We start from the raw sequence: 24107 nt of genomic DNA, 5'->3' as shown, positions 1-24107 counted from the left end.
CTAGACTTAACTTTCACCAACGCAGAGGCCATGCAGCAGCTCAACCGCTAAAAGTAGTTCCTTGGCGTTAGCGCCTAGATAACAATATTGTTCATACTTGTTAATATTTAGGTCACCACACGTAAATGGAGTGTTGTTGCCGATTGTTGGATGTTTTTATTTTTTTAGCCTTTTTTGGGCCTAATATTGTACTGTCTTTATGTGCGATGTTAGCTGCCTCCAACATGCTGTACTTTATGGTTTAGAGTGCATAAAAAAGAAAAAGGTGTTGTTGTTTGAGGTGAGGATAGTGAGTGATGGACAGCAGAAGTCAGGATGGACTCTTGGAGATTCAAACATGCGACAAGGACGTGTGACACCAGAGCTGAGAAGAAGGCCAAGATCTCCATCTTGGTTCCTGTGAGCAGCAAGAGCCCGGGGCCCGGTGTGGATGGAGCAGACAGGGGAGGAGCATGGTGCTGACCCTCGGGCCCTAAGGACCTCAGACCCTCAGACCCTCAGGACCTCAGACCCTCAGGGTCCAATAGAAGGTGAGCAGAGTCTGAGTGGGACCTGGGAGCCTCACAGGAGGTCACCTCTCCATCTAGTCCTCCTTGGAGGACAACTTTCACATCAATCTGCTGCACTTTGCAAATGTTCACATCAAGAAACTAAGTTTTCTACGATGATAAGAGCATAAAACACACAAATAAAATTTAAATTCAAAAATTATAAAATATTTTAAACGATAATAGATCTGAATTTGATCAACAGTCCTGGTCTGGTGGGTGTGGTTGTTAAAGTCCTGGTCTGGTGGGTGTGGTTGTTAAAGTCCTGGTCTGGTGGGTGTGGTTGTTAAAGTCCTGGTCTGGTGGGTGTGGTTGTTAAAGTCCTGGTCTGGTGGGTGTGGTTGTTAAAGTCCTGGTCTGGTGGGTGTGCTTGGTACAGTCCTGGTCTGGTGGGTGTGGTTGTTAAAGTCCTGGTCTGGTGGGTGTGGTTGTTAAAGTCCTGGTCTGGTGGGTGTGGTTGTTAAAGTCCTGGTCTGGTGGGTGTGGTTGATTGGTACAGTCCTGGTCTGGTGGGTGTGGTTGATTGGTACAGTCCTGGTCCGGTGGGTGTGGTTGATTGGTACAGTCCTGGTCTGGTGGGTGTGGTTGATTGGTACAGTCCTGGTCTGGTGGGTGTGGTTGATTGGTACAGTCCTGGTCTGGCGGGTGTTGTTGATTGGTACAGTCCTGGTCTGGTGGGTGTGGTTGATTGGTACAGTCCTGGTCTGGTGGGTGTGGTTGATTGGTACAGTCCTGGTCTGGTGGGTGTGGTTGATTGGTACAGTCCTGGTCTGGTGGGTGTGCTTTGTACAGTCCTGGTCTGGTGGGTGTGGTTGATTGGTACAGTCCTGGTCTGGCGGGTGTTGTTGATTGGTACAGTCCTGGTCTGGCGGGTGTTGTTGATTGGTACAGTCCTGGTCTGGTGGGTGTGGTTGATTGGTACAGTCCTGGTCTGGTGGGTGTGGTTGATTGGTACAGTCCTGGTCTGGTGGATGTGGTTGATTGGTACAGTCCTGGTCTGGTGGGTGTGCTCGCAGTGTGTGGGCGGGTGCAAGTCACAATGCTCCTCCCCATTCTTTCCATCCACCAATAGGCCCTCCTCCACAACAGCTGGCCCCGCCTCCCCACACTTATGTGCAGCACATATGCAAATAGCTCAAACGTGATTGGCTCTACAGGAGACCAGGGCCACATTCACCAGGAAACAGCACATCAAACTGAACCGGAGACCACACCAGGAACCAGAAACAAGAGGTGGTCTTTCAACGTGTTCCAGGTCTGCTCCATAAAAACTACAAGAACACTCGCTGAGTGCTATGACATCATCTCAACATGAGGACTAAGTACCGTCACCCGGACACACTCCAGTCCTCCAGGGACCACACCTGATCCAACACCACGGAAGAGGAAGGACCGTGGTAACCATGACAACAAGAGGAGTACAGTGGAACCTGCATTTATTTGTCTTGTTGGACTGTTTGAAAAGATCATTACTCCAACTAGATGGTTGTTTGTGGGATTTCTGATCCTTTATGAGGGCACCAAAGGGACTTCTGTTTCTCTTTTGGAAAAAAAAAAGGAGAAACATCTTTAAAGAAACATTTAAAGACTTCTCTTTTTAGTAATGAACCTTTGAGCTATCATGTTCAATCATTTTAATGATGTTGCTCCTTTGTTGTCATCAAATGTAAACAAAGGTTTCAAAACTGAAATTAAATTACATTTCTGGGTTTTTTTTGCGGAAATTTCAACCGCCTGCAGTTCAGACCATAACCTTGTTATGTTGCTTTGATGTACAGTACTGTACAAGTTCAGTTGTTATGTTGCTTTGATGTACAGTACTGTACAAGTTCAGTTGTTATGTTGCTTTGATGTACAGTACTGTACACGTTCAGTTATGTTGCTTTGATGTACAGTACTGTACAAGTTCAGTTGTTATGTTGCTTTGATGTACAGTACTGTACAAGTTCAGTTATGTTGCTTTGATGTACAGTACTGTACAAGTTCAGTTGTTATGTTGCTTTGATGTACAGTACTGTACAAGTTCAGTTATGTTGCTTTGATGTACAGTACTGTACAAGTTCAGTTATGTTGCTTTGATGTACAGTACTGTACAAGTTCAGTTGTTATGTTGCTTTGATGTACAGTACTGTACAAGTTCGGTTGTTATGTTGCGTTGATGTACAGTACTGTACAAGTTCAGTTATGTTGCTTTGATGTACAGTACTGTACAAGTTCAGCTGTTATGTTGCTTTGATGTACAGTACTGTACAAGTTCGGTTGTTATGTTGCTTTGATGTACAGTACTGTACAAGTTCAGTTATGTTGCTTTGATGTACAGTACTGTACAAGTTCAGCTGTTATGTTGCTTTGATGTACAGTACTGTACAAGTTCGGTTGTTATGTTGCTTTGATGTACAGTACTGTACAAGTTCAGTTGTTATGTTGCTTTGATGTACAGTACTGTACAAGTTCAGTTATGTTGCTTTGATGTACAGTACTGTACAAGTTCAGCTGTTATGTTGCGTTGATGTACAGTACTGTACAAGTTCAGCTGTTATGTTGCGTTGATGTACAGTACTGTACAAGTTCAGTTGTTATGTTGCTTTGATGTACAGTACTGTACAAGTTCAGTTGTTATGTTGCTTTGATGTACAGTACTGTACAAGTTCAGTTGTTATGTTGCTTTGATGTACAGTACTGTACAAGTTCAGCTGTTATGTTGCGTTGATGTACAGTACTGTACAAGTTCAGTTGTTATGTTGCTTTGATGTACAGTACTGTACAAGTTCAGTTGTTATGTTGCTTTGATGTACAGTACTGTACAAGTTCAGTTGTTATGTTGCTTTGATGTACAGTACTGTACAAGTTCGGTTGTTATGTTGCTTTGATGTACAGTACTGTACAAGTTCAGTTATGTTGCTTTGATGTACAGTACTGTACAAGTTCGGTTGTTATGTTGCTTTGATGTACAGTACTGTACAAGTTCAGTTGTTATGTTGCTTTGATGTACAGTACTGTACAAGTTCAGTTATGTTGCTTTGATGTACAGTACTGTACAAGTTCAGCTGTTATGTTGCGTTGATGTACAGTACTGTACAAGTTCAGCTGTTATGTTGCGTTGATGTACAGTACTGTACAAGTTCAGTTGTTATGTTGCTTTGATGTACAGTACTGTACAAGTTCAGTTGTTATGTTGCTTTGATGTACAGTACTGTACAAGTTCAGCTGTTATGTTGCTTTGATGTACAGTACTGTACAAGTTCAGCTGTTATGTTGCTTTGATGTACAGTACTGTACAAGTTCAGCTGTTATGTTGCGTTGATGTACAGTACTGTACAAGTTCAGCTGTTATGTTGCTTTGATGTACAGTACTGTACAAGTTCAGTTGTTATGTTGCTTTGATGTACAGTACTGTACAAGTTCAGCTGTTATGTTGCGTTGATGTACAGTACTGTACAAGTTCAGTTGTTATGTTGCTTTGATGTACAGTACTGTACAAGTTCAGTTGTTATGTTGCTTTGATGTACAGTACTGTACAAGTTCAGCTGTTATGTTGCGTTGATGTACAGTACTGTACAAGTTCAGCTGTTATGTTGCTTTGATGTACAGTACTGTACAAGTTCAGCTGTTATGTTGCGTTGATGTACAGTACTGTACAAGTTCAGTTGTTATGTTGCTTTGATGTACAGTACTGTACAAGTTCAGTTGTTATGTTGCTTTGATGTACAGTACTGTACAAGTTCAGCTGTTATGTTGCTTTGATGTACAGTACTGTACAAGTTCAGCTGTTATGTTGCTTTGATGTACAGTACTGTACAAGTTCAGCTGTTATGTTGCGTTGATGTACAGTACTGTACAAGTTCAGTTGTTATGTTGCTTTGATGTACAGTACTGTACAAGTTCAGTTGTTATGTTGCTTTGATGTACAGTACTGTACAAGTTCAGCTGTTATGTTGCTTTGATGTACAGTACTGTACAAGTTCGGTTGTTATGTTGCTTTGATGTACAGTACTGTACAAGTTCGGTTGTTATGTTGCTTTGATGTACAGTACTGTACAAGTTCAGTTATGTTGCTTTGATGTACAGTACTGTACAAGTTCAGTTATGTTGCTTTGATGTACAGTACTGTACAAGTTCAGCTTGTTTAGGCCTGTTATTAACCTCCTTATTATGTTTGATGTACAGTACTGTGTAGTACTTTACTTTGTGTTCAAAGTGTACAAAACCTTCACTAAAACATGGAACCAATTATTCATATTTCCATTGTTACTTGTGGAGAAATGTGCTTCACTGTACAAACTCTTTCATTGACAAACAGTTTCAAGAACCAATTAAGTTTGTAAATGGAGGTTCCACTGTACTGGGAATATTTGGGAAAAAAACCCAATCCTGAAGTTAAACCAGAATAGATCCTGGCGATGTGACAAAGATGGACTTTAGAAAATGGTCCGTCCTCCATCTTCTTCAGTATCCAGGAGGCCTCGATCTTCCCTCACTTGTCAATAATAGTCTGGACAATGGGGAGAACTTTGGACACACCTCAGACCTCAGGACAGTCTTAAAGACCATAGACTAGTCTGCTGTTCATCACCTCAGCCTTATTCCACAATGCAATACATTCTCTTTTTGTCCTCAAAATTCTACACACAATATCCCCTAATGACAATGTGAAAAGGTATTTTTAATTTGTTTTGCACAGTTAAACTAATTGACAGCCTTTGATCAAAAGTTTGCCAACATGCATCTGAAAGACTCTCAGGCCATAAGGGACTAAATTCCCTGGTCTGACTAGACCCAGATCGAAGTCTTGGGCGTGACTGTTTGGAGGAAACCAGGCGCCGCTGGTCACCAGGACCACAGCATCCCCAGAGTGAGGCGTGGTGGTGGCAGCATCATGGTGTGGGGGTGGTGGTGGTGGTGGTGGTGGCAGCATCATGGTGTGGGGGTGGTGGTGGTGGTGGCATCATGGTGTGGTGGTGTAGGTGGTGGTGGCAGCATCATGGTGAAGTGGTGGTGGTGGCAGCATCATGGTGTGGGGGTGGTGGTGGTGGCAGCATCATGGTGTGGTGTGGTGGCAGCATCATGGTGTGGTGTGGTGGTGGTGGTGGTGGTGGCAGCATCATGGTGTGGGGGTGGTGGTGGTGGTGGCATCATGGTGTGGTGGTGTAGGTGGTGGTGGCAGCATCATGGTGGGGTGGTGGTGGTGGCAGCATCATGGTGTGGGGGTGGTGGTGGTGGCAGCATCATGGTGTGGTGTGGTGGCAGCATCATGGTGTGGTGTGGTGGCAGCATCATGGTGTGGGGGTGTAGGTGGTGGTGGCAGCATCATGGTGTGGTGTGGTGGCAGCATCATGGTGTGGGGGTGTAGGTGGTGGTGGCAGCATCATGGTGTGGTGTGGTGGTGGTGGCAGCATCATGGTGTGGGGTGTAGGTGGTGGTGGCAGCATCATGGTGTGGTGGTGGTGGTGGCAGCATCATGGTGTGGTGTGGTGGCAGCATCATGGTGTGGGGGTGTAGGTGGTGGTGGCAGCATCATGGTGTGGTGGCAGCATCATGGTGTGGGGGTGGTGGTGGCAGCATCATGGTGTGGTGGTGGTGGTGGCAGCATCATGGTGGGGTGGTGGTGGTGGCAGCATCATGGTGTGGGGTGGTGGTGGTGGCAGCATCATGGTGGGGTGGTGGTGGTGGCAGCATCATGGTGTGGTGGTGGTGGTGGCAGCATCATGGTGGGGTGGTGGTGGTGGCAGCATCATGGTGTGGTGGTGGTGGTGGCAGCATCATGGTGTGGGGTGGTGGTGGTGGCAGCATCATGGTGTGGTGGTGGTGGTGGCAGCATCATGGTGGGGTGGTGGTGGTGGCAGCATCATGGTGTGGTGGTGGTGGTGGTGGCAGCATCATGGTGTGGGGGTGGTGGTGGCAGCATCATGGTGTGGGGTGGTGGTGGTGGCAGCATCATGGTGTGGGGGTGGTGGCAGCATCATGGTGTGGTGGTGGTGGCAGCATCATGGTGTGGGGGTGTAGGTGGTGGTGGCAGCATCATGGTGTGGTGTGGTGGTGGTGGCAGCATCATGGTGTGGTGTGGTGGCAGCATCATGGTGTGGGGGTGTAGGTGGTGGTGGCAGCATCATGGTGTGGTGGTGGTGGTGGTGGCAGCATCATGGTGTGGGGGTGGTGGTGGTGGTGGCAGCATCATGGTGTGGGGATGGGAAATTGGGAGACCAGTCAGGATAGCAGAAAAGATGAATGCAGCAATGAACAGAGACATCCTGGATGAAAAGCAACTCCATCCGAGCTGGTGGAGCTTGAGAGGTGCTGCAAAGAGGAATGGTGGAAACTGCCCAAAAAGACTTGAGGTGTTATTGCTGCCAAAGGGCAACAAATATTGCTCAAAGGCTGTGAGTACTTATGTACTTTATAACCTTAAAACTCATTTGTATACTCTAGCCTTTAAATAGACTCCCCTTTTTAGACCAGTTGATCTGCCGTTTCTTTTCTTTTTCTACTATGTCCCACTCTCCCTTGTGGAGGGGGTCCGGTCTGATCCGGTGGTCATGGATGATGTACTGGCTGTCCAGAGTCGGGACCCAGGATGAACCGCTCGTCCAGAGTTGGGACCTGGGATGGACCGCTCGTCTGTGTATCGACTTGGGACATCCCTGCGCTGCTGATCCGCCTCCGCTTGGGATGGTTTCCTGCTGGCTCCGCTGTGAACGGGACTCTCGCAGCTGTGTTGGATCCATTAGGGATTGAACTTTCACAGTATCATGTTAGACCCGCTCCACATCCATTAAATAAATAAATAAATGGGTTGTACTTGTATAGCACTTTTCTACCTTCAAGGTACTCAAAGCGCTTTGACACTACTTCCACATTTACACACTGATGGAGGGAGCTGCCATGCAAGGCGCCAACCAGCACCCATCAGGAGCAAGGGTGAAGTGTCTTGCTCAGGACACAATGGACATGACGAGGTTGGTTCTAGGTGGGATTTGAACCAGTGACCCCCGGGTTGCGCACGGCCACTCTGCCACTGTGCCACGCCGTCCCTGACTTTGTGGTCCTCTCCAAGGTTCTCATAGTCATCATTGTCACCAACGTCCCACTGGGTGTGAGTTTTCCTTGCCCTTATGTGGGCCTACTGAGGATGTCGTAGTGGTTTGTGCAGCCCTTTGAGACACTAGTGATTTAGGGCTATATAAGTAAACATTGATTGATTGATTTTAGTCGCTTTTTTTTATTTGTACTACATGTGCAAAATGCCTTTTCACGTTGACATTATGAGGTATTGTGTGTAGAATTTTGAGGACAAAAGTAAGAAGGCCGTGAGGAGAACGTGAAGGGCCGTGGATACTTCCTGGATGCTCTAACTGTTGTGATCCCAGTACCCAAGGGACAGAGTGAAGTCCAGTCCAGGACCTAAAACTGCACCCTCAAGCGTGTCCCTGAAACCGAATCCTTCAGCCCTGTGGTCTCTATTCATAGGAGCCCTGCAGGCCAGGAGACCCCATCAGGACCCAACGGATGCTTACCTCGTCCACGGTCTCCTCCTCCTCCTCCTCGAACTCCTCTTCGTACTCCACTTCCTCCTCCTCCTCCTCCTCTTCGTACGCCTCCTCCACTTCCTCCTCTTCAAACTCCTCCTCCTCGTACTCCACGCCCTCCTCCTCCTCCTCGTACTCCTCGTACTCCTCGTACTTGGTCACGATGGTCGCCATCTCGGCTCCACCTGTGAAGGTCCTGCACCCGGCAGGCGGGGGGGGAGGTTGTCAGTGCTGGGCGCGTGCAAAGCATTGTGGGAAAGTGTGTTACCGTAGAAAGAGTCCAGTCGGCGGTCAGCGCACCTCCGCGTGGTCCACTAGGGTCTCTGGTCGCACTTGTAGTCCCTGAAGGAAGCAAGAACATCAGCTATGGCGCCCCAGAGGGGGGCCTCCCGCCTCCCGCCTGACGCCTGGCGACAGCTGCAGCCATGTCACATGTAAACTAATGCCGCCGCCCCATTGGTGGACCGACTTTAGCCTTCTGAGGCTGCAGGTTAAATATAGGATGGCGCTAACTGCCTTTTTTAGCGCTCCTTTTGGCCTTTTTTTGCCTTCCTAAGGTTTTTTCCCCCCGAAAGAAACCATGAAATCATGAAAGCGAGTAAACATCCATCAGGTCTGGTCAGGTCCCGCTTGGGGCTGGCAGGTCTTCGCCGTGGACGACCCCGGGTCCTCGGCCAGGTGTCCCACCAGGTCTAAAGGAAAGCCCCCCCTGCAAAGCGGACAAACCCCACGGAAAGGCCGATTTTGCCGAGTTCTTACCGGTAGTTTCCGAGCTGATGGTCTCCCACGCCGCCAAAGCCTCCCCAGCTTCCCTCCGGAGAAACGCTGGGCGACAGCTCGCAGCCCAGGGTTGTACCCAGGTTATCATGTGGTCCAGGGAGCCAATCACAGGCCGGCGGTCTCGGGTTTCCAAGTCTAAATATACCCAGGTGCTCCTCCTTTTGGAAGCAGCACCTGTTGGGGAGAATGCATCAGCAGAGCATTTCTGCAGCCGCACGCTCTTCTGGGCTGGAGCAGGTCTGTGGGACCACATGTTGGATCCAGGAGAAACCGGGTCAGACTGAAGGACTGGGCTTCAAAGTGGGACCTCCACCGAGGCTCAAATCTGAGATGAAAAGCTGAAGGAGGTCACGTTAGGTCTGCCTCCTTTTGCCACTGAGGGCCACACACACACATTAATCAGAGCAGGCGGGGGACATTTTCATATTTTCACTTTCAAAAGCAGTACAAAATATATTTTCAACCTTTAGGGCTCCCCTCCGGTTTGGGCCCAGAGACTTGGACAGGTCTCAGTCATACAAATGTTTCAAAAATAAGTTATATAAAATATACTTAAATATGTCAACCATTCATAACAACAGTGATTTAAATTCATTATTATTTCTTACTTTTCTTTTTTTTTTTTAATCTCCCTAAAAGTCTTGGGGACCCAAAAGGGTCCCACTTGTGAAAGTGTTAGAAATAATTCATACATTTTTTTAAATGTTTTTTTCAACACATAAATCTCTAAATCAACTTCAGAGCAACCTAAAATGTTGAAAGAGCCTCATTGGACCCAAAATACGGAAACAAATATGTCTGGAACCACAAAAAATAAAAACCATATTACATACAGATAGTGTGTTATGAGATATAAATTGAATTATGAGGACTTAAGGGAAACTAAATGAGCTGAAATATAGCTACAAATGAGACATAATGATGCAATATGTACATACAGCTAGCCTAAATAGCCTAAATAGCCTAAAATGTTGAAAGAGCCATATTGGACCAAAAGTACAAACATGTCTGGAACCACAAAAATGAAAAGCCATATTACATAAAGATAGTGTGTCATGAGATATAAATTGAATTATGGGGACTTAAAAGAAACTAAATGAGCACAAATATAGCTACAAATGAGACATAATGATGCAATATGTACATACAGCTAGCCTAAATAGCATGTTAGCATCGATTAGCTTGCAGTGAGCAAATATGTCTGATTAGCACTCCACACAAGTCAATAACATCAACAAAACTCACCTTTCTGCATTCATGCACAACATTCAAAGTTTGGTGGACAAAATGAGACATAAAAGGTGGCATAAAACACGTCTTAGAAAGTCAGAGAAAGTTATACATGTAAACAAACTAGGGTGAGTTCAAGGACCGCCAAAAAGAGTAGGACAAAACGGCGCTCGCCAAACACTCGAATCAGTGAAGCATGTTTAATATAAACAGTGTGTTTTATAACAATTAGGGAGGTTGTGTCATGTTTGTCCTCCTACAGAAACTATATTATAACAAAAAATATGTTATTTCCCCTCATCTTTATCCATTTTTCAAACATTTTTGAAAAAGCTCCAGAGAGCCACGAGGGCGGCGCTAGAGAGCCGCGGGTTGCCGACCCCTGATCTATATTAAGTTGTTCTGTTTTATATATATAATATACATATATATATTTTTTTTAATGCACTTTTTTGTCAACACCCTGTTTTTTTATGGCAAACACAAAATATGTAATATTTCCCCCCCAAAAATACATCAAAGTGTAATATATGATGTGAAGTCATTGGAGTCTTGAATATGTCAATAATTCAAAAGAACAATTTTTGTAATTATTTTTATTGCTGAGCAAAAACAGTTAGTTTGTTTTAATGTCACTAAAGTGTAGGGGAGCCAAAAGGGTCCCAGCTGTAAATACATGTTTTACACTCCAAGGCTCACATGTCACATCAACTTCACATCTTTCCAATCATTAGAAGTTTTTCTTATTTGTTTTAATGTTTTTGTTTGACTAAAACCCAAAAAAGGGCAAAAAATATGTCAAAGTGTAATATTGGACGTGAAGTCATTGGAGCCTTAAATATGTCAATCATTTACAAAAAAAATAGATTTTGATTCATTATTATATTTGAGCAATGACAGCTTTTAAGGTAAACAAACAAACAGCCTGCATGGCAACTTTGTGATGGAACTTTTCCTTCTTACAATTCACATCTCTGCTTTTTTATTTTTAAAGTGAGAGAGGACGAGTGAAAGGTCACCTATGAGAGGATGAGTGAAAGGTCACCTATGAGAGGATGCGTGAAAGGTCACCTATGAGAGGATGAGTGAAAGGTCACCTATGAGAGGATGAGTGAAAGGTCACCTATGAGAGGATGAGTGAAAGGTCACCTATGAGGCTGACTTGACCAGCAGCAAGACGTCACCTTCTCCTCCAGGAGGATGAGCGTGTGTCGCCATGGTAACGTACATCCCTCCTAATCCTGGACTGGCACACCCGCTTCATTCTGCTCCTCTGACATCACCTGCTGTGACGATGTTGTTGTTGTTTTAGTCTCGCAGCTGCTGACTTCTTTCTCCTCACGCTCTGTCAGAGAGGAAGTAAACACTCACCTGGCAGGAGGCCAGTCTCAGCGTAGTCAGGGGCCCTAAAGGAAGTCCTGGTGGCCCCAAACAGGCTGAGGACAAAGGATCTCCGCTACAGTCAGTTGAGACATGCAGGAAGACATCCACAGCTGTGTTGTTATAGTGTATTACTGTGTTGTTATAGTGTATTACTATGTTGTTATAGTGTATTACTATGTTGTTATAGTGTATTACTGTGTTGTTATTGTGTATTACTATGTTGTTATAGTGTATTACTGTGTTGTTATTGTGTATTACTATGTTGTTATTGTGTATTACTGTGTTGTTATTGTGTATTACTGTGTTGTTATAGTGTATTACTGTGTTGTTATTGTGTATTACTGTGTTGTTATAGTGTATTACTGTGTTGTTATTGTGTATTACTGTGTTGACAGGTGTGGTGTTCAGTATTTGTGTCATGGTTGCAGAGGGGCAGGTGACAGGTGTGGTGTTCAGTATTTGTGTCATGGTTGCAGCAGGGCAGGTGACAGGTGTGGTGTTCAGTATTTGTGTCATGGTTGCAGCAGGGCAGGTGACAGGTGTGGTGTTCAGTATTTGTGTCATGGTTGCAGCAGGGCAGGTGACATGTTGACAGGTGTAGAAGAAGAAGGTTGATGGTGAGATAAAAAGCATTTAATGTCCAAGGTGTGAAGAAGGAGAGGCTGTCATGTTGGCACTGCAGGCCCCAACTTCAAACAATACTTCATCAAATACACCATCTGCAGCCGGGGCGCTAATACTGCAAGGCCACGGGGGTCCAGAAGAAGGTGCCAGGACGTCCATCTTGTGGTTGAAAGGAACAGCGTGCAAAATGTTTGGAAAGAAAAGCTCACAGTTGTGCTTTCTTAGTCCAAGAGAGGCCAGAGGACAGTTCTGCCACATCCTTTTCTTCATCCTCTCATCATCATCCTCATGTCCATGGAGCATCACCATGACCAAGACCAAGACCAAGACCAAAACCACGCGCAGGGTGGGGTCGTCCTGGCTCATCATCTGACACACAGTCGTGACATCATCCACTCCAGACCTTGGCACAGGCTGAGGGAGGCACATAGAGGATTAGAGCACCTGGTCACACTCAAGGCCCAGGACAACATCATCTTTCATTGTGGTCTGACACCTTATTTTCATGTGGCCTGACACCTTATTTTCATGTGGCCTGACACCTTATTTTCATGTGGTCTGACACCTTATTTTCATGTGGCCTGACACCTTATTTTCATGTGGCCTGACACCTTATTTTCATGTGGCCTGACACCTGATTTTCATGTGGCCTGACACCTGATTTTCATGTGGCCTGACACCTGATTTTCATGTGGCCTGACACCTTATTTTCATGTGGTCTGACACCTTATTTTCATGTGGTCTGACACCTTATTTTCATGTGGCCTGACACCTTATTTTCATGTGGCCTGACACCTTATTTTCATGTGGCCTGACACCTTATTTTCATGTGGTCTGACACCTTATTTTCATGTGGCCTGACACCTTATTTTCATGTGGCCTGACACCTGATTTTATGTAGTCCACCAAATTGTCTTATGTGGTCCACTACCACTTTCAGTGTGGCTTACCACTTTGTTGTATGTCATCTAACACATTATTTTATGTAGCCTCCCACATCAATTATGTGGTCGCCCACCACTTTACTTTATATGGCCTGCCACATTACATTACTACATTATTTTAAGTGGCCTGCCACATTACATTACTATATTATTTTAAGTGGCCTGCCACATGACTTTACTACATTATTTTAAGTGGCCTGCCACATGACTTTACTACATTAAAAGTGGCCTGCCACATGACTTTACTACATTATAAGTGGCCTGCCACATGACTTTACTACATTATAAGTGGCCCGCCACATGACTTTACTACATTATAAAATGCCTGCCACATGACTTTACTACATTATAAGTGGCCTGCCACATGACTTTACTACATTATAAGTGGCCTGCCACATGACTTTACTACATTATAAGTGGCCTACCACATGACTTTACTACATTATAAGTGGCCTGCCACATGACTTTACTACATTATAAGTGGCCTGCCACATGACTTTACTACATTATAAGTGGCCTGCCACATGACTTTACTACATTATAAGTGGCCTGCCACATGACTTTACTACATTATAAGTGGCCTGCCACATGACTGTAGGTGGCACGCATGAATATCTGCTCGACATGAGAGAGAGTTCTAAAAAGGTGATCAATACAAATGGTCCTAAGTGTAAATGTGCACACTGTAACAAGCGGCCCTATGAAGAGGATGTGGCCCTCAGTAAAGGTGAGTGTGACCCCTGCAGGCCACTCACCCTTCTCCGGTGAGGGCGCAGCAGGCCTGGATGTGCCACTGGTGGTCCTTGATGGAGGTCAGCTGCAGACTCTGGGAGATCTCGGCCACGGACATACGACCTTTCACATCCTGCTTGTTGGCGAAGACCAGAAGCCCCGCCTTCCTCAGGTCCTACAGGGCCCCAACATGTCATTTAGCACAGGTGGGAGGTGACAGGTGGGAGGTGGGAGGAGACCTTCTCACCTCATGTGCCAGCATCTTGTAGAGCTCCTCTTTGGTGACGGAGATCCTCTCTCGGTCTGTGCTGTCCACCACCACGATGACAAACTACAACACAAAACACCTTGAAGAGCACCTGGGACACAGTGGACCACAGCGCTGTTGGCGGAGCAGGTGTTTACCTGGGTGTTGGCGGAGCAGGTGTTTACCTGGGTGTTGGCGGAGTAAGTGTTTACCTGGGTGTTGGCGGAGCAGGTGTTTACCTGGGTGTTGGCGGAGCAGGTGTTTACCTGGGTGTTGGCGGAGCAGGTGTTTACCTGGGTGTCGGCGGAGTAGGTGTTTACCTGGGTGTTGGCGGAGCAGGTGTTTACCTGGGTGTTGGCGTAGTAGGTGTTTACCTGGGTGTTGGCGTAGTAGGTGTTTACCTGGGTGTTGGCGTAGTAGGTGTTTACCTGGGTGTTGGTGTAGTAGGTGTTTACCTGGGTGTTGGCGTAGTAGGTGTTTACCTGGGTGTTGGTGTAGTAGGTGTTTACCTGGGTGTTGGCGTAGTAGGTGTTTACCTGGGTGTTGGTGTAGTAGGTGTTTACCTGGGTGTTGGCGTAGTAGGTGTTTACCTGGGTGTTGGTGTAGTAGGTGTTTACCTGGGTGTTGGTGTAGTAGGTGTTTACCTGGGTGTTGGTGTAGTAGGTGTTTACCTGGATGTTGGTGTAGTAGGTGTTTACCTGGGTGTCGGTGTAGTAGGTGTTTACCTGGGTGTCGGTGTAGTAGGTGTTTACCTGGGTGTCGGTGTAGTAGGTGTTTACCTGGTTGTTGGCGTAGTAGGTGTTTACCTGGGTGTTGGTGTAGTAGGTGTTTACCTGGGTGTTGGCGTAGTAGGTGTTTACCTGGGTGTTGGCGTAGTAGGTGTTTACCTGGGTGTTGGTGTAGTAGGTGTTTACCTGGGTGTTGGTGTAGTAGTGGTTTACCTGGGTGTCGGTGTAGTAGTGGTTTACCTGGGTGTTGGTGTAGTAGTGGTTTACCTGGGTGTTGGCGTAGTAGGTGTTTACCTGGGTGTTGGCGTAGTAGGTGTTTACCTGGGTGTTGGTGTAGTAGGTGTTTACCTGGGTGTTGGTGTAGTAGGTGTTTACCTGGGTGTTGATGTAGTAGGTGTTTACCTGGGTGTTGGTGTAGTAGGTGTTTACCTGGGTGTTGGTGTAGTAGGTGTTTACCTGGGTGTTGGTGTAGTAGGTGTTTACCTGGGTGTTGGCGGAGTAGGTGTTTACCTGGGCGTTGGTGTAGTAGGTGTTTACCTGGGTGTTGGCGTAGTAGGTGTTTACCTGGGTGTTGGTGTAGTAGGTGTTTGCCTGGGTGTTGGTGTACTAGGTGTTTACCTGGGTGTTGGTGTAGTAGGTGTTTACCTGGGTGTTGGTGTAGTAGGTGTTTACCTGGGTGTTGGTGTACTAGGTGTTTACCTGGGTGTTGGTGTAGTAGGTGTTTGCCTGGGTGTTGGTGTAGTAGGTGTTTACCTGGGTGTTGGTGTAGTAGGTGTTTGCCTGGGTGTTGGTGTACTAGGTGTTTACCTGGGTGTTGGTGTAGTAGGTGTTTACCTGGGTGTTGGTGTAGTAGGTGTTTACCTGGGTGTTGGTGTAGTAGGTGTTTGCCTGGGTGTTGGTGTACTAGGTGTTTACCTGGGTGTCGGTGTAGTAGGTGTTTACCTGGGTGTTGGTGTAGTAGGTGTTTACCTGGGTGTTGGTGTAGTAGGTGTTTACCTGGGTGTTGGTGTAGTAGGTGTTTACCTGGGTGTTGGTGTAGTAGGTGTTTACCTGGGTGTTGGTGTAGTAGGTGTTTACCTGGGTGTTGGTGTAGTAGGTGTTTACCTGGGTGTTGGTGTAGTAGGTGTTTACCTGGATGTTGGTGTAGTAGGTGTTTACCTGGATGTTGGTGTAGTAGGTGTTTACCTGGATGTTGGTGTAGTAGGTGTTTACCTGGGTGTTGGTGTAGTAGGTGTTTACCTGGGTGTTGGTGTAGTAGGTGTTTACCTGGGTGTTGGTGTAGTAGGTGTTTACCTGGATGTTGGTGTAGTAGGTGTTTACCTGGATGTTGGTGTAGTAGGTGTTTACCTGGGTGTTGGTGTAGTAGGTGTTTACCTGGATGTTGGTGTAGTAGGTGTTTACCTGGGTGTTGGTGTAGTAGGTGTTTACCTGGGTGTTGGTGTAGTAGGTGTTTACCTGGGTGTTGGTGTAGTAGGTGTTTACCTGGGTGTTGGTGTAGTAGGTGTTTGCCTGGGTGTTGGTGTACTAGGTGTTTACCTGGGTGTTGGTGTAGTAGGTGTTTACCTGGGTGTTGGTGTAGTAGGTGTTTACCTGGGTGTTGGTGTACTAGGTGTTTACCTGGGTGTTGGTGTAGTAGGTGTTTACCTGGGTGTTGGTGTAGTAGGTGTTTACCTGGGTGTTGGCGGAGTAGGTGTTTACCTGGGCGTTGGTGTAGTAGGTGTTTACCTGGGTGTTGGCGTAGTAGGTGTTTACCTGGGTGTTGGTGTAGTAGGTGTTTGCCTGGGTGTTGGTGTACTAGGTGTTTACCTGGGTGTTGGTGTAGTAGGTGTTTACCTGGGTGTTGGTGTAGTAGGTGTTTACCTGGGTGTTGGTGTACTAGGTGTTTACCTGGGTGTTGGTGTAGTAGGTGTTTGCCTGGGTGTTGGTGTAGTAGGTGTTTACCTGGGTGTTGGTGTAGTAGGTGTTTGCCTGGGTGTTGGTGTACTAGGTGTTTACCTGGGTGTTGGTGTAGTAGGTGTTTACCTGGGTGTTGGTGTAGTAGGTGTTTACCTGGGTGTTGGTGTAGTAGGTGTTTGCCTGGGTGTTGGTGTACTAGGTGTTTACCTGGGTGTCGGTGTAGTAGGTGTTTACCTGGGTGTTGGTGTAGTAGGTGTTTACCTGGGTGTTGGTGTAGTAGGTGTTTACCTGGGTGTTGGTGTAGTAGGTGTTTACCTGGGTGTTGGTGTAGTAGGTGTTTACCTGGGTGTTGGTGTAGTAGGTGTTTACCTGGGTGTTGGTGTAGTAGGTGTTTACCTGGGTGTTGGTGTAGTAGGTGTTTACCTGGATGTTGGTGTAGTAGGTGTTTACCTGGATGTTGGTGTAGTAGGTGTTTACCTGGATGTTGGTGTAGTAGGTGTTTACCTGGGTGTTGGTGTAGTAGGTGTTTACCTGGGTGTTGGTGTAGTAGGTGTTTACCTGGGTGTTGGTGTAGTAGGTGTTTACCTGGATGTTGGTGTAGTAGGTGTTTACCTGGATGTTGGTGTAGTAGGTGTTTACCTGGGTGTTGGTGTAGTAGGTGTTTACCTGGATGTTGGTGTAGTAGGTGTTTACCTGGGTGTTGGTGTAGTAGGTGTTTACCTGGGTGTTGGTGTAGTAGGTGTTTACCTGGGTGTTGGTGTAGTAGGTGTTTACCTGGGTGTTGGTGTAGTAGGTGTTTACCTGGATGTTGGTGTAGTAGGTGTTTACCTGGGTGTTGGTGTAGTAGGTGTTTACCTGGGTGTTGGTGTAGTAGGTGTTTACCTGGGTGTTGGTGTAGTAGGTGTTTACCTGGATGTTGGTGTAGTAGGTGTTTACCTGGATGTTGGTGTAGTAGGTGTTTACCTGGATGTTGGTGTAGTAGGTGTTTACCTGGGTGTTGGTGTAGTAGGTGTTTACCTGGGTGTTGGTGTAGTAGGTGTTTACCTGGATGTTGGTGTAGTAGGTGTTTACCTGGATGTTGGTGTAGTAGGTGTTTACCTGGATGTTGGTGTAGTAGGTGTTTACCTGGGTGTTGGTGTAGTAGGTGTTTACCTGGATGTTGGTGTAGTAGGTGTTTACCTGGGTGTTGGTGTAGTAGGTGTTCCAGGAGGACCTGAGCGACTCCTGGCCCCCGATGTCCCACATCAGGAAGTGTGTGTTGTTGACCACGATCTCCTCCACGTTGCTGCCGATGGTGGGCGAGGTGTGCACCACCTCGTTCATGGAGCTGCATAGAGACAAGACCTGACTCACGTCCTGCAGGTACTTGTGCCAGGTGTGTTCCTGAGAGCAGGAAGGTACTCACAACTGGTAGAGGATGGTGGTCTTGCCTGCGTTGTCCAGACCCACTATGATGACTTTGTGCTCTGCCAAGTAGAGCAGGAAGAAGACTTAGTCATCTGCCTCTTTTCTTTTCTGCACCATGTGCTTTGTTCAAGGAGCACACTTTCATTTGCACTAAAAGTCATTTCAACATGAATAGTAGGTATATTCTGGACTACACAACAACATGAATAGTAGGTATATTGTGGACTACACAACAACATGAATAGTAGGTATATTGTGGACTACACAACAACATGAATAGTAGGTATATTGTGGACTACACAACAACATGAATAGTAGGTATATTGTGGACTACACAACAACATGAATAGTAGGTATATTGTGGACTACACAACAACATGAATAGTAGGTATATTGTGGACTACACAACAACATGAATAGTAGGTATATTGTGGACTACACAACAACATGAATAGTAGGTATATTGTGGACTACACAACAACATGAATAGTAGGTATATTCTGGACTACACAACAACATGAATAGTAGGTATATTGTGGACTACACAACAACATGAATAGTAGGTATATTGTGGACTACACAACAACACGAATAGTAGGTATATTGTGGACTACACAACAACATGAATAGTAGGTATATTGTGGACTACACAACAACATGAATAGTAGGTATATTGTGGACTACACAACAACACGAATAGTAGGTATATTCTGGACTACACAACAACATGAATAGTAGGTATATTCTGGACTACACAACAACATGAATAGTAGGTATATTGTGGACTACACAACAACATGAATAGTAGGTATATTGTGGACTACACAACAACATGAATAGTAGGTATATTGTGGACTACACAACAACACGAATAGTAGGTATATTCTGGACTACACAACAACATGAATAGTAGGTATATTGTGGACTACACAACAACATGAATAGTAGGTATATTGTGGACTACACAACAACATGAATAGTAGGTATATTGTGGACTACACAACAACACGAATAGTAGGTATATTCTGGACTACACAACAACATGAATAGTAGGTATATTCTGGACTACACAACAACATGAATAGTAGGTATATTGTGGACTACACAACAACATGAATAGTAGGTATATTCTGGACTACACAACACACCACACCCACTACCTTTTTCACCCAAAAAATATTGTTCCATATATTAGCCACACCGGGCTATAAGTGTCAGATATACAAACCCTGTTTCCATATGAGTTGTGAAATGGTGTTAGATGTAAATATAAACAGAATACAATGATTTGCAAATCATTTTCAAGCCATATTCAGTTGAACGCACTACAAAGACAACATATTTGATGTTCAAACTCATTAACTATACATATTTTTTGCAAATAATAATTACTTAGAATTTCATGGCTGAAACACGTGCCAAAGGAGTTGGGAAAGGGCATGTTCACCACTGTGTTACATCACCTTTTCTTTTAACAACACTCAAAAAAACGTTTGGGAACTGAGGAAACTAATTGTTGAAGCTTTGAAAGTGGAATTTTTTCCCATTCTTGTTTTATAAATTGTTATAAATAACAATAAGTGTCAGTAACACGTACATAATTATCTTTATCTACGTGTTATTATGAACGGCATCTGTACAATTATCATTAAGTACATGCGTTATCACGCACGGTATCTGTGCGATTATTGTTATGTACATATTTTATCATCATTATGTACGGTATCTGCGATTATAACTATGTACATGTGTTATCATCATTATGTACAGTATCTCTACAATTATCATTACGCACATGTGTTCTCATCATTATGTACGGTATTTGCGATTATCATTATGTACATGTGTTATCATTATGTGCAGTATCTCCACAATTATCATTACGTACATGTGTTATCATTATGTAAGGTATCTCTAGGATTATCATTACGAAGATGTGTTATTGTTACGTACATGTGTTATCATTATGTACGTTATCTGTGTGATTATCATTATGTACATGTGTTACCATTATGAACAGTATCTGTACAATTATCATTACGTACATGTGTTATCATTAAGTACATGTGTTATCATCACACATGGTATCCGTGCGATGATTATGTACATGTGTTATCATTATGTACAGTATGTGTGCGATAATCTTTATGTACACGTGTTATCAATATCATCATTATGTACGGTATCTGTGCGATTATCTTTAAGTACAAGTGTTATTATATACAGTATCTCTACAATTATCATTATGCACGTGTTCTCATTATGTACGGTGTCTACGATTACCATTAGTACATGTGTTATCATCATTATGTACAGTATCTCTACAATGATCATTAAGCATGTGTTCTCATCATAATGTACGGTATCTCTACGATTATTACGTACATGTTATCATTATGTACAGTATCTCTGATTATCTTTATGCACGTGTTATCATTATGTACAGCATCTCTACAATTATTACACACAGAAGTTATTATGTACAGTATCTCTGATTATCTTTATGCACGTGTTATCATTATGTACAGTATCTCTACAAGGATCATTAAGCACCTGTGTTCTCATCATTATGTACAGTATCTCTACAAGGATCATTACGTACATGTGTTATCATTATGTACGGTATCTCTACAAGGATCATTACGTACATGTGTTATCATTATTATGTACGGTATCTCTACGATTACCATTACGTACATGTGTTATCATCAATATGTGCGGTATCTGTACAATTATGTTATCATCAAGTACGGTATCGGTGCGATTATCGTTACGCATACCGTGTGTTATGATGACGTAAATCCATCATCCATTTTCTACTGCTTGTCGTATATGTCATGGTGTGAAAAAGGGGTTGTGATGACGTCATGGTGTAAAATAAAGTATTGTGACGACGTCACGGTGTAAAAAGTTGTTATGTTGACGTCACGGTGTTAAATAAAAAGTGTCACGGTGTAAAAAGGTGTTAAGAGCGGCCAGCTAGCACACAGCTAGCACGGGCCCGTTAGCTCGCCTTTCCTCTGCGTGGTTGAAGTAGACGTCGGCCTTACCTTGGTGATTAAAAAGCCGCCATAGTTTGGTGAAAAGTATTCCCATGTCTGGACTTTGGAGCTGAAGTGTCGCCGCTCCTTAGCCGGGATGCTAAGCAGCTAGTTAGCCAGCTAGCTAGGCCTGCCAAGCCTGTCCGAGGTAGCCGCCATGCTGGACCTGCCGCCACACACGAAGCTGCCCCGGCGGCCAAATGAAGCACTTGGGCGGCCAAATGAAGCACTTGTGTGGGTTTAAGTGCGCTGATGCTAGCTAGCACTGTGTGGCTAAAGTTAGCCGCTGTCAGCTGAGCACTAGGGACTGGCACTCACTGCGCATGCGCACCTCCGCACCAAAGTCCCACCTGCATTATGTGTCGAGTCGCGCGCACTAATGCACCTGTGGCGTGTCGTGTCACGTGACCTTGGACTCGGCGCGGGCTCACCTGTCGCCCTGACGAGGAAAAAGACGTCAGGACTTGCAAACCACAACCATTTATTGGATGACGTCATCATCATATTCCGATTGCACAGCTGCTTCAGACATCAAACAGAAAGCAGAAAGTGAAAGTAAAAGTTGGGTGAAAAATGCCTTGTCTGATACATGAAGACAACAAGTTTCATAGAAAGCAGAAAGTGAAAGTAAAAGTTGGGTGAAAAATGCCTTGTCTGATACATGAAGACAACAAGTTTCATAGAAAGCAGAAAGTGAAAGTAAAAGTTGGGTGAAAAATGCCTTGTCTGATACATGAAGACAACAAGTTTCATTGCAGACGGTGAAAGTGAAATAAGAAAGACACGTGATCACTTCATGACTTCATCAAATATAAACTTTGACTTTTTATGCCAACTTGACTCCAAAAGACTGGACATTTTATTGGAAAAGTTGGAATACGACACAAAAAGTATCTCTTATGAATACTGTTCTTGTCATGTTTCAATTTTATTCTCCTAGAATTATGTATTTCATTTCTTGTAAAAAAATAAATTTTTCTAAAATGCTTTTTTTTTTAATACTAGCACAGACTTATTCTCACAAAATGACTTTACTTGTAAAACTACATCTCCCTTAAATGTTGTTTTTCCTCATAAAAAATACAATTTAATTTTTGTAACAAAATTGACTAGGACTTTATTCTCATAAAATTGCGACTTGAATGGTGTACAATATAGTTATATTAACACTTTATTTTTCCTAAGATTATGTTTTTGTAATAACATGTTTTTCTAGTAGTACTATGACTTCATTCCAATAAAATGATGACTGTGTGTATTTCTGTACATTTTTTTCTATGACTTCTTTCTCATAAAATGATGACTTTAATCATGTAATATTTTAACACTTTATTTTCCTAAAATTATTTTTTTGTATAAACAAACTTGTTCAATCTTTTTTAATAGCGCTTCATTCTCCCAGTTATTTTGTTCTTGTTCTCCGACAAATATGTATTTTTTTTCAAAAATGTGTAACATAAACAAATAAATCTAGTACTATGACCTAATCCTCATTAAATTATGACTTTATCTTTAAAAGGATATTTCTCTAAAATTTAGTTTTTTTTCCACATAGAAAATAATTGTTTTTCTGGTAGTCCTATGACTTCATTTTCATAAAATTATGCCTAAAATGAAATAGTTATTTTTCTCTATTAAAAAAATCACAACTTAATTCTTGTAAAATATTTTTTTACTGACTTCTTTCTCATAAAATGATGTCTTTAATTGTGTAATATTTTAATTGTATTTCCTAAAATTATGTTTTTATTCAAACAAACTCGTAACATATTTTTTTGTATTAGTTCTATGACTTTATTCTCCCATAGTTGTGATTTTGTTCATGTAATATTTTTATAACTTTATTCTCCCACAAATATGTATTTTTTCTGATACATTTGTAAAAAAAAAAATTATAATAATAAGTATCTTTTAGTACTATGACTTCATTCTCATAAAACTATGACTTTATTTGTAAAAGTATATTTCTCAAAAAAAAATTGTTTTTTCTACATGGAAAATCACAACTTTATTCTTGTAAAATACTTTTTAATATGAAGTAACTCTCATAAAATGATGACTTTGTTCTTGTGATAATACCACAACTTTATACACCTACAAATATGTATTTTTTCTCATAAATTTGTAAAAAAACAAAAATAATAATAATAATTATCTTCTAATATTAAGACTTCATTGTCATAAAACTATGACTTTATTTGTAAAAGTATATTCCTCTAAAATGTAGTTTTTTTTCTACACGGAAAATGACAACTTAATTCTTGTAAAATATATTGTTTTAATACGACTTAACTCATAAAATTATGACTTTGGTCTTGTGATATTACTACAGCTTTATATATATGTTTTTATATGTATTTTTTCTCGTGGTACAAAACTTAACTCTCCAAAAATGAGGAATTTAAAATTGTAACATTTTATCACTTTATTTTCCTGAAATTATGATTGTTTTTGAATACATATTAACAATTTTTTCCAGTCGTACTACAACTTCACTCTCAAAAAATTTGGAATTTTAATATTGTTGTATTTTAACACCTTATTGTCCTAAAATTATGCTTTTTCCATTAATTAAAACCATGTTTTTCTAGAAGTGTACAACTTCATTCTCAGTAAATTATGACTTTTTTTTCTAGTATTACAACTTTTTTCTTGCCGAATAATCTATTGTCCTGCAGTTCTACAAATGACTTTATTCTCCTAACATGATGAACATATTGTTGGTACATTATGACTTTATTGGGAAATAAGTAGGAATATAGTTTGTGGATATTCTAGCATTGGGTTTTTAATGTTTTATTTTCTACGGCGTGGTCCAAAATAGATCACTTTACTGATCGTTGTTATTGTTATTAACGTTGTAAGGTTTTATGTTGTTAGCGTGTAATAGACATGTAATTAACATGTTATAATGATAACGTGACACCAACCATGCAAAAATCCCCCCAAACTTGTCCCAGTCTTTTCTGCCGCAAAAATATTTGGTCTAAATATTATATTTTCTGTGATTGTGATTATCATTTT

The 24107-nt window shown here is 43.0% G+C and overlaps 2 protein-coding genes across 30 annotated transcripts in view; both read right to left on the bottom strand.

The window, feature by feature from the left end:
* The window catches only part of neb (nebulin), a 104780-nt gene extending 95817 nt beyond the window's left edge, over positions 1-8963 (bottom strand). For all 29 annotated transcript variants that reach the window (XM_061918196.1, XM_061918195.1, XM_061918203.1 and 26 more), the window contains exons 1-3: positions 8831-8963; positions 8340-8413; positions 8060-8267 (exon numbers count right to left, since the gene is read on the bottom strand). In XM_061918196.1, the coding sequence (XP_061774180.1) occupies positions 8060-8245 (186 nt within the window). In that variant the 5' untranslated portion in view covers positions 8246-8267; positions 8340-8413; positions 8831-8963. The remainder of the gene's footprint in view (positions 1-8059; positions 8268-8339; positions 8414-8830) is intronic.
* Positions 8964-12082: 3119 nt separating this feature from the next.
* Positions 12083-21471, bottom strand: arl5a (ADP-ribosylation factor-like 5A). Its single transcript, XM_061918194.1, has 6 exons — positions 21093-21471; positions 18041-18101; positions 17815-17962; positions 14012-14095; positions 13788-13939; positions 12083-12502 (listed from the first exon to the last, which is right to left on the bottom strand). Exons 1-6 carry the CDS (start codon positions 21136-21138, stop codon positions 12454-12456), a joined length of 540 nt encoding a protein of 179 aa, XP_061774178.1. The 5' UTR covers positions 21139-21471; the 3' UTR covers positions 12083-12453.
* Between the last annotated feature and the right edge of the window lie 2636 nt (positions 21472-24107).

This window comes from Nerophis ophidion, linkage group LG13 (genome assembly GCF_033978795.1).
Source record: "Nerophis ophidion isolate RoL-2023_Sa linkage group LG13, RoL_Noph_v1.0, whole genome shotgun sequence".
NCBI lineage: Eukaryota > Metazoa > Chordata > Actinopteri > Syngnathiformes > Syngnathidae > Nerophis > Nerophis ophidion.
The sequence above is the reverse complement of the archived record's forward strand: the minus strand, read 5'-3'. Positions and strand labels throughout refer to the sequence as shown.